General features: G+C 33.5%; 1 protein-coding gene across 1 annotated transcript; it reads left to right on the forward strand.

Moving 5' to 3' along the window:
- The first annotated feature begins 2329 nt into the window (after nucleotides 1-2329).
- Nucleotides 2330-3756, forward strand: LOC115711357 (ethylene-responsive transcription factor ERF024-like). Its single transcript, XM_030639693.2, has one exon. It carries the CDS (start codon nucleotides 2700-2702, stop codon nucleotides 3531-3533), a length of 834 nt encoding a protein of 277 aa, XP_030495553.2. The 5' UTR covers nucleotides 2330-2699; the 3' UTR covers nucleotides 3534-3756.
- The last annotated feature ends 8081 nt before the right edge of the window (nucleotides 3757-11837 follow it).

Genomic DNA, 11837 nt, shown 5'->3' on the forward strand with positions numbered 1-11837 from the left:
ACAAAAAAAGATAATTAGTGATTGATTTAAGAATGTTAATTTTAAGGCTAATTAAGATTTTTGCTCCCTGAACTTTGAGATGTACCAAATCATGCCCCTTGAACTTTTAAGGTTGTTAAAAATGCCCCACGAACTATTGAGATTGTTGGATTTAAGGACTTTTTTCAAATTTTAGTAGAAAAGTCTAATATGGATGAAAGTTCAAGGGGCATAATTTAGTACATGTCAATGTTCGAGGGGCGTGATTTGGTAGATATCAAAGTTTTGGGAGCATGGTTTAGTACATAAACAATCACTGAAATACTAAAATTGAATGAAATTAGACAAAAGTCCTTAAATCTAACAATCTCAATAGTTCAATGGACATTTTTAACGACCTTAAAAGTTCAGAGGCATGATTTGGTACATGTCAAAGTTCAGGGTGTAAAAGTCCTAATTAGCCTAATTTTAACGGTTAAGTTTAACGGAAGAAAAGGAATTTCCATATATACTTTCTTTTTTTTTTTTTAAAAAAAAAGACAATTAATGATTGATTCAACTGTATTAGTTTTAACCGTTAACTTTAACAGAAAAAAGAGAATTACCATGTATACTGTATTTTTTTTTCTTTTAATTTTTACGTTTTTTTTTAGATTTTTTTTTTTCATTTTTAAAAAAATAGTTGGTTCTATTTTGAGGTTATGCTATTTTCATTTCGAGGTTAAGTTCTTCTTATTTTATTAAAGTTATTTTCATTTTGAGGCTATGCTGTTTTTATTTCAAAGTTATGTTGTTTTTATTTTATAAATGAATAAAAAATCAATTATAAAAGTATAAATGAAAAGCTAAAAGGAATTGTCAAACTTACCATTCTTGGTTAGATAGATATATTTATATAGATACTTATTTCATAGTTTCCTATTTTCTTATTTTTTTTTTCGTTTTTCCGATTATAAAACATCAAAATGTACAATTCGTATGTTAATTAAAAGAGAATGGAGGGGTCAAAGCAGATCATAACATTCATTATCTACAGACATTTCAATTTCAAATTCTACACAATTATTCGATTTGATATTGTCAATCGATTTCCATTTTTCAACTCCACACATTTTTGTAAAAATATATTGGTACTTAATGCTAAAAGGTCAGTTTCAAAAAAAAAAATATAGTATTTTTTTTTAATTTTTAAACTTTAAAATAATTATTTTTTGTAATTTTACGGAATTCTACACAGAATTTTTTATAGTAATTACCGGAGGAATTTAAATTGTAACCAAAATCTATATAGCAACCTATATAAAAATTACCAAAGAAACTACAAAAGCAAAGGACATCAGTGGTGCCTAGCATATTTTTATGTGTTAATATCATTATTGGTCCAACTAAGTATGTGGTCTCATATAGTTTAATATAATAATATTTAGGGAGAATCGCTAGCCAATCGAAACACAACATGTCAAGAAGTGCTAAGCACCACTTTTGCCTAATAGTAATGCTAAAAAAAAATATACAAAGTCAGTGAAAAAGCAAGGGAAATTTGGTTTAGTATGCTTAATGTAAAATATATTGTTTTAATATACCACAAAATTAGAAATAGTATATATATAGTACTTTTAATATTTTTTTCTCGTAAAAATACCTTTACATTTCAGAAAAACTTCTCTCTCTCACTCTCTGGCGTTAACCCCGACCCAGATCTCCTACCGTCGAACACACAGACCTAGAACCTCGGTCGCAAGGCGTCGACATCATCTTCTCTAACGGTCTCTCTCGTTTTTTGTATTTGTTTCTTCTGATCATTTACTAGTTTTTTGTGATATTTAAGGATGTATTTGCAATAATAGAACAAATCTGAGGTTAGGGATGAAGTTTAGCGATGATTTGCGATATTTTGTAATATTTAACGATAATTTGTGATATATAGCGATGATATTAGCGATGTGTTTCACGATGTTGTAGATTGAAAACATTTAGCATGTTTCATGATTCGCGATGTCTCACGATATTTAGCGATGTTTTGCGACATCATCAAAAACCAGAAAAAAAAAAGATGCAGTAAACAAACGAGTTGAGAACTCATAGATTTTTAGGGCTTTGGTTTTCATGATTTCTCTTTGTAGTTTCGCGATATTCTCTTCAATTTTGTTCTATATTTTGTCTTCGGAGTGGGTTTTGCCGAAGGTAGTTTTGTGGCCGTGGGTATTGATTGGATTTGGTGAGAGTTAGAGAGAGAGAAGGAGAGGGCCAAGAGAAAAAGAAAATGTATAAGAAAAGTATTTTGGAATTTAATTAATTTTATAATATTAAATTCTTATGTATTTTAATGTCACATACTAAAACATCATTAACAATTTTTAAATATGAATGGTAAAAGTTTCCAAAAGAAAAATGTAAACTATGAAGCCACGTGGGTTTTCATTCATTAATAGTAGTCTTTATAGAGACACGTGATGAAACAGAAAGCGGCGTTTATGAACCACGTTAAAAGTACATGTATTTGAATTTTTCCACGTTTCTTATCTTAAATAATATATGAGCCAAAAAAATCGATAGTAGCATGTGGGGTCAAATTATAACAGCAACAATCATAATAATAATTAGAGCTTATTTTTCTTCTATATTAGTAGACCACCAATCTCAATCTTTTCCCTGTTCTCTGTAATAATATCTGAAAAAATAAATATAGTAAAGTAATATATTACAGTACTATAGTCGCCATGAATAATTTTAGTACTACTACTGAAGATTACCATCATTATTCTCCATCTTCATCTTCCTCCTCCTCAGCCTCATCCTCATCCTCATCTTCAATCCATAAAGATTATGTCAGTACAAAAAATCTGAATATCAACTCATCAGTACTACTACCTCCAAATAATAGTAACAATTTTACGAAGAAATCGTTATTACAGGAAAAGAGAAAGTCAGGAAGAAAGAAGTTCAAGGAGACAAGGCACCCAATCTACAGAGGTGTACGGCAGAGAAAGGGGAAGTGGGTTTGTGAGTTGAGGCAGCCACATACTAAGAACTCTCGTTTATGGCTTGGAACTTTTTCCTCTCCGGACATGGCGGCTAGGGCTTATGATGTTGCTGCTCTAGCCATTAAAGGCGAGTCTGCCTCCTTGAATTTCCCACAAGACAAAACCACATATCAGCAAAATATTGATTATTCCACCACGGCCTCTTCTAGTCGTGTGGCCGCTGCACCGGTGGACGTGGTGGTCACTGATCCTACGAGTACTATTAGTAGTAATAGTACTCGTGAGCCACTGTCCTCGTCCTCTGTGACGGTGACACAAGCTCAGAGTCAGACTCAGGATCAGGGTCCGGGATTAGGGTTGTTGACAAATAATAATAGTAGTAGTAATGTTGATGAGTATTTGGATGAAGAGGAGGTGTTTAATATGCCTGGATTGCTGGATAGTTTGGCTGAAGGTTTGATCCTTACTCCTCCAGCCATGAAAAAAGGTTTTAGTTGGGATGATTACAATAATAATGGTTTCAATGATTATTCTTCTAATGATCATAATTTTTCTCTTTGGTCTGAATAATCATCATCATCATTTATATATATATATATATTTATTGATGATCGAGTTAGTTCTTTTGGAGTTATAAATTCGTTTTATTTTAATTAGCCAGCCTCATCAAGTTGTCTCCGGCAAAAGTCAGCCTTTCATATGGACCATCAATATCTTGTTGATCGAGATCAGCTTGTTGTTTTTGCTTTCGTAAAAATCACATACCAAAAAAATCTAAAGCAACAAAAGAAAATCTCTCTGTCTCTCTCTCTCTCTCTCTCTCTCTCTCTCTCTCTCTCTCTCTCTCTCTCTCTCTCTCTCTCTCTCTCTCTCTCTCTCTCTCTCTCTCTCTCTCTCTCTCTCTCTCTCTCTCTCTCTCTCTCTCTCTCTCTCTCTCTCTCTCTCTCTCTCTCTCTCTCTCTCTCTCTCTCTCTCTCTCTCTCTTGTATTTAGATTTGTTTTTCTATAATATGTATCTATATATTAGTGTATGTTTAGTAGATAGATCTTACTTTTTTTTCTAATTATTTTTTTGTATGTATGTATGGAGTAGATATAGATCTTACTTTAGTTAATGCAAATTGAGAAGAGACTAGTGTGCTATTTTTTTAAAAAGAAAAAATGTATCCATTAATAACATAAATCAAAGTATAGGACACAATATTAAAGAGGAAAATCAGTTCCTTTCCACAAAGCTTCCTCATCTAAGCGTCACTACTACAAAAACACCCTTTAGAGGCGGTTTTTAAGCCCTTTCAGCGTCGGTTTTCGCGAAATTCGCTACCGACGCTGATCAGGGCGACGCTAAAGGGTTTATATGAACCGACGCCATATATACCCCTATGGCGTCGTTTATTAGCTAGGAACCGACGCCATAGGGGTATATATGGCGTCGGTTCCTAGCTAATAACCGACGCCATATGTGGCGAAGCAACCGACGCCAAAAGTGAGCAGATTTCAGTTTTTTCATTTTTTTAATTTAATTATATAATTTTAATTTTATATTAATTAATTTATATATTATTTTATTTAATTTAAATTACATATTTATTTAAATTTTAAATTACATATTTATTTAATTTAATTATATATTAATTACATTTTAAATTAAATAGTAATTAAATTTGGGTAAAAACATAATTTGATTTCATAAAAGTCATTAAATATTACACAAACATGTAAAATTAGTTAAAAATATTAATAAATTAATAAATCTAACTACAAGTTAATCTATAAAATTACATAATGAAGAAAAATTCTTCGACCTTTGAACCTCAATCGTCACCGTGAATCACCGCCATCAATTGTTCGATCCACTTTCGTTGTAGTGGTAACCATTCTGTTTTTGGATCTTATTGCTTCTTACCCCCAAACTGTTAAAAAAATTAAAAATTTATATTAGTTTATGTATATGTATATTATATATTTGTTATTATAAAATTTATATACTATAATCAATAATTAAAACTTACAGCTTTTTGATCTTGTATGTAACGGTTGGGGTTGGCACGTGCGACGATGTCAGTGATATATTTCAAAACATAAAAACCGCATTCTTGGCTTTTAGGTTGTCTTGGACAGTTTGCTTGTGAAATTCCTTGCCACGGGCCAAGATACTGATGTGCGTCCCCTATATACATGAATGCCCTGTTTGGGAAAATTATATTAGCATTTCAATTCGTTAGTTAATTTAAATTCGTTACATAAGAAGTCATTAAATTATTACCTTCCGATCATTTGTTCTATTTCTTCGGGAATTGGGCGGCCATTTACAGGGTTTAAATGGATAATTTTCCTTGGCGCAACCACCACTAGCGTCCAATGCATCCTAGAAAATTATATTGGAATATAAGTAAGATAGTATAAAAATAATTTGAAGACATAATATACAAATGAACAATTAGCACTAAAGAATTTAATAAAGTTTACCCGATATTCCAAGGAATAAAGAACATTTGGTGGTTGTTGTTCATTAATGATAACCAATTAGCCAATCGTCTTGCCGCATCGTCAAAAGACTGACTCTGTTCTTCATCGTTGATCCCATGCACTGTGAGAAGCTCTGGGTCGTAAAACTTGAAAATTTTTCTCAGACCGTTGATGCTCTCCCATATGTGCTCGCCAAAAAGTGTTAGTGCCTTATAATAATTTAACTATAATTTGATATAAGGTTAATTAGATTAAAGAAGAGTATACATCATTCCAAACAGCATTCCCTGGTAGCCGATGTAGTTACACGTAGCAACTCGTCGCAAATCCTCTCCGCATAAAATGATCTCGGGTACGCGTGCAATGAATCCTCGGGGGACAGAAATTGTGATTATATCACGTTTATCTTTGAACCTTAGGAATTCATGAATCATCCATTTTAGCGAATTAGGGATCAACGCCATCTTCTCTTCCGTGAACAAGTCATCTTCCCGTGCACCACGGCTTTGTGGAGAAAGCATCGGAGCTTTCCCCTTTGACGCATCACGTCTTGAGGGCGGTTGAGCGAGTGGACCCTAAACAAAACAGAACATAATATATATATATCAAATTTTATCTAAATTCTACCGAAATTTCGAAGATAACGGTTGTAATTGAATGACCCCAAAATTTTTGAACATGGCCGTATAACGATAAATAACACATATATAACGTAGTTTGTTCATCCATCCCACCGCAAAGACATATATTCGCGTAACCTACTTCACTACGGATGAATATTGAAGATATTCAAACTCCACTAATCATTAATAATTAATTTCGAGTTGAGAAGTTACCTCGTTGTTAAAATTAAGTGTTTAGGCCAAGGAAGGAACATCCGGTACACGTCCCTAACATATCCGAACTCTTCAATTGGGACCGGGATTTCGCGTCCTCTTGCAGATTTCCGAAACCATGATCCGAGCATGTGAATCATCGTAATCCCGGGCAAAGGAACTTTGATCGTACCCACATGCTCGTACAAATACCCTCGGGCCACAATATTGTCGATGTTGTCAGAGCAGAGATGTACTTGCTGATTAAGGGCCGCATGGTCATCAAAATTGTATAGGATACCTTGGTCGTTGAGGGAAATGAACTCCTCAGCATAAATTTGTGGTTGTACATCATCCTGAGGAGCGTATGGTTGTGGAACATACGCCTCACCAGCCACCTCTCCTTCTTCCTCTTGTTCGGCGCCGTTCCTCCGTCGCTTAAGGGATTGGACTTCGGCTTTTAATTTTTCAATCTCCTTCGCTTGCCGAGCCACAACATCGTACACTTCCCTTTTCTTCCCGCCGAACAGCTTGAGATGCCCCGGTCGTGAACCTACAAATCATAAAATGCAAATTAGCAACGATTTCATTTGTGTAACTAAATAAATAACATTTGAAGTAATAGCATACCCAAGCAGCCCCGACACGTCCAGGATGCTGCGGTGTCCCGAGCGCCCGCGTGAGGATATCGTTTTGGCCCTGGACCTGAATTTGTCCCTGACTAAGCTTCTCCTCTAATTGAGCCTAATGCACGCATATATTCAAGCAATTAGTATATGAATTATATACACTAACTCATGAGTAGAACTCAATTAAGGATTAATATATACTTACTATCTTCTCGGCAATTTCCTTGTCGTAATCAGTGACAAGTTTTCTACTCTTGGTGCGAGATTTAATCCAAACACGGTGGCGGGGAGGATCTGCAACTTCGAGGTCCTTTTTCTACATAACGTTATAACAATGAAATGAGTACCAATTAAATTGTATAGCACATTATAGCACATTAAATTTTAAGTATTACTTACCACAAACCTTCCCGTACGTTCACCATTCCACTCCGACCACTTCGATGTCTGGATTGAATTTTTGAGGAACGTTCACGTTGCACCTTACTCAATTCCTACAATGCCAAAAAAATACATTAGATACATGTACTTGTATTTAAGAGTTTATCTTAGTGTTAATATAATTAGCGTACCGTAAATTCAGAGTTAGTCGACTTTCAACAAATTTGCACCAATCGGCGGCGTCGATCTCCGGTGCTTTTCGGTGACTTGTGCCGGCCGTCCCGCATCATTCTCTTTCAACGCGGGCATTATGATGTCTTTTGTCATCCTATTCTTGAAGTCTTTCATTAACTTCCCAGCTAGGATTAGACAATCATGTTTGAAGGTGTCCGGCACAATGAACCCCGTCTATTTTGAAGGAAAACAAACACGGTTAGAGTCAACATTTGGAGTAATAGAAAAACAAATCAAAATTCGAACAAATAATAGCTTACCTGAATGTCTTTCCAAACTTTATTTTTCAGAGTCTGGTTGACTTCTTTCCAGTTTTTATAAGCCAACCCTATTGTCTGCCGACATCTGACTCCTAGAGTGGATACGAGCTTTGCGTAGCTTTTTCCACAGTATTGACCTTTATCATTAACTTCGAGGGCCACTCTTTTGCCCTGATCCATTAGTTTGGATATTTCATTCATTTGCGTCGGCCCTCGTGTAGGTATTGTGGTTGGACACTCATTTTCTGCTCCCGAATCAGATCCTGATTCTGAGTTCGCCATGTCTACACCATTAACAAACAAACTTCAAAGTTAGCTATATATATAACAAGTAGTGTATATGAAATATTAAAAGCATAAACAAATTGTTAAGTATTCAGGACCATTCACAACCACAATATAAAGTAAGCTATATATCAAGTTACCAATTAGACACGTTTTCTTTTCTTTTTTTGTTTATGTTTGCCTGAATCACAATTGACCCATATTCCCTCATTGATATCGTTTCTAATGTATTCAGCGTCGTCTTCCTCAATGTTACGATCAATTCCCATGAGTTTCTCATGAATTGGTTGTCCAACAATGAAGTCATCGTAACATAAGTCAGCATTCTCCTCATCCTCTTCAGTCTCTAAGAACCTCCTCTCTGATGTCGATAAAACAATAGACCATTTATCATTAGCCGGATCAGAAATGTAAAAAACTTGAGCTGCTTGGCTAGCCATGATGAATGGATCATTCTTGCTTCCTCTGTTACTTAAATCAACCAAAGTAAAACCAAGCTCGTCAGTTTTTACTCCAACGTTGTTGTCAACCCAAGAACACTTAAAAAGTGGAATTCGGAACGCAAAATAATTGAGCTCCCATATTTCTTCAATGACCCCGTAATACGTCATAGTACCTAAAACAGGGTTTCTATCTTTTGCACTTGCAAAGTGCATAGTTTCTGCGACGATACGTATACCACTATTTTGAACCTCTCGAGCATCATCTCTTGACTTTGTATGAAAACGTTTACCCCTTACAATGTACGCTTCATGCTTTGCAACCGCAAAAGTTGGTCCAAGGGCAATACGACTCAACACATCAGATACTCCATGATTCGGTTCGTTCAACTTTGATATAATGGTATTCCTTAACCACCCAATGAAAGTTTGACGATGTTGGTCTGCAACCCATTTTTGTTTATTTTTTTGATTTCTTGGAACCATTGATTGTAACAGCTCCATATGGTCACTGTAAAACAAGTAAGATAAATCAAGTTATTGTTCATCGTGACTTAAGTAATGTTAATCAAACAAAAGGTACTTACGTTATATATGGTTGAACCTCTGCGTTATTGTTCATTACGACTAATTGAGCTTGATCTAGTTCAAGCTTGGACACTGTCACCATTGTCCCTTTGCCCCTTAATCCTCTATCAACATCATCTGGGTCAGTTCTTGGTTTGCTAATTCCTATTGCCTCAACTCACCATGTACTCGAACAAAATTCCACAAACCTCTTCGTATATGTAGCACTCAACCATACATGCTTCTGGCCGATAGTGGTTACGCACATAACTTTTAAGTACCTTCATATTTCTTTCAAATGGATACATCCATCTCGCCCACACCGGCCCACACAGCCTTGCTTCTCTCACTAGATGAACCATTAAATGGATCATGATGTCGAAAAAAGATGGCGGAAAAAACTTTTCCAGGTTGCACAATGTTTTGACTACATGTTCATGTAATGCATCTAACTTATCCAATTCTAATTCCTTCCCGCACAGCCTATTAAAGAAAATGCAAACATGTGTCAAACACTCTCGAACATTTTTTGGCAAGACTGATCTAATGGCAATTGGAAGTAGATGTTGCATTAACGCATGACAATCATGTGATTTCAGACCCATTAGTTTCCTATTCTCCTTACTCTTGTTTACTTTATGGCGGGATAAACCGCAAGTCGGGCAATAATTCATGTCTGCATATTTCTTACGATATAAAATGCAATCGTTCGGACATGCATGAATTTTTTCATACTTCAATCCTATAGAATTTAACGTTTTTTTCACTTCATAAGTAGATTCCGGAAAGCAGTTGGCAAATGGTAAGATATCTTTAAAAGCAAATTAAAAATTGAGTAAAACATTTATCGCTCACTCCATTTTCTGCTTTTATGTTGTAAAACTTTACCATTGTTGGTAATCTTAGTTTTTTACAACCATCGAACAGAGGTTTATCAGCATCACTAAGAAAATTATCGAATTTCTCAGGATCATTAAGAAATTCCTCCTGTGCTTCGTTAAGCAAGTCCAATGGATAATCATCGAAATCATTACCCTCGATATCATCTACCCCCCGCTTTCCTAATGGATATGGATCATTAGGTAAATGTTCGCCATGGTAATACCAATTAGTATAACTTCTATTGAAACCTCGTAAATACACATGGTCCTTAATCATTGTAATATTCCCTTTAGATACATTACAACAATCTACACACGGACAATGAATACGATCGTGATTTGTAGAATTCTTTAAGGCAAACTCTAAAAATGCATCGAACCCTACTTGAAATCGCAGTGTGTCTCTCTCCTCACGCATCCATGATTTATCCATAACAAAAATCCTATCCAAAAAAATTCAGTATTTAGTAACTACTTATAGCTAGTTACTAATTACACAATGTAACTAACTAAGTTTCTCACAATTTATTCATATTAATTTATAAATTACTCAAATTCTCGTTTTAGATTAGTTCATATTATTAGGTTGTTTTGTTGATTAGAATGTTATTAAAATGTTAAATATTTTTAATAAATAAAATTGAGGGGAAAAATTTTTGGTAAAGCAATAAAGGTATTAACTAATATTTTCCCCTTTTAATTAACTTTTGCTCTTTATTTTCTTTGAAAAATAAAAATCCACATTGAACCTCTCAAATGAAAGAAAAAAAAAATAAAAAAGAAGGATTTTATATGTTTATTTTGTTAATTTATTTAGTAACTAATTATATCTAGTTACTAATTACACAATGTAACTAACTAAGTTTCTCACACAATTTATTCATATTAATCTAAAAATTACTCAAATTTTCGTTTTACATTAGTTCATGTTATTAGGTTGTTTAGTTGATTAGAATGTTGGTAAAATTAAAAAGTTTACATAAATGTGAATATTATTATTTTTTATGTGACCTAACTTCTTATTACTATGTTATAATTAACTATATTATGAATGGTTTTAGTAAGATTTATCCTAATTCTACCGAAATTTCGGCAGCATAACGGCTGTAATTGGACGTTCCCAAAAATTTTACAAGTGCCTAAAATAACAAACAAAACAGATAAACAATACAAAATTAATCCACCCATCCGACCGCAAAGTACATGTATTCGCGTAACCTACTTCACTACGGATGAATATTTAAGATATTCAAACTCAACTAACATGCATTGATAATTAATTATATATTAAGAAAAAGTTAGTAAAAGTATATACCTATAATTGCAAGCCCAAATACGCTACACACAAAATTATGCCGAACCCCTATAATATAAAGAAATACAACGAAATTACACAATTAATTATTTCATAACTTATAACTAGTTATAAAAAATTGTAACAAGTTACTTAGTTACTAAATTATACATACATATATATAATCAATTATATCTCACACTATTATCTCAAAAAAATAAAATTATATCACACACTAATTCAATTTTAAAATTTTTATTTCTAAACTAATGAAATCCCTCCAATGTCATTTTATTCAGAATAAATATATATTGCAAAAAATATATAAAATACAATTACAAAATTTATTTTCATAAAAAATATACACACACTATATACACACACACAATATATACACACATTATATACAAATATTCAATAAAATATACAAATACATATATATACTATACATTGTGGTATAAATTATTACCTAATAACCGCAATCCGACGACAACCGTAAAAAATCCCGACACTATACACATAAAACACAATAATATTACTAATAAAATAGAAAAACTCAAATAATAATTTACAAAAACAAAAAATAAAACAATATACATAATACAATGAGAATAGAAGC

The sequence above is a fragment of the Cannabis sativa genome, chromosome 3 (assembly GCF_029168945.1).
Source record: "Cannabis sativa cultivar Pink pepper isolate KNU-18-1 chromosome 3, ASM2916894v1, whole genome shotgun sequence".
Classification (NCBI taxonomy): Eukaryota; Viridiplantae; Streptophyta; class Magnoliopsida; order Rosales; family Cannabaceae; genus Cannabis; species Cannabis sativa.

What these genes read in the sequence shown, in the direction of transcription:
- LOC115711357 (XM_030639693.2), top strand. Translation starts at nt 2,700, where the DNA reads ATGAATAATTTTAGTACTACTACTGAAGATTACCATCATTATTCTCCA.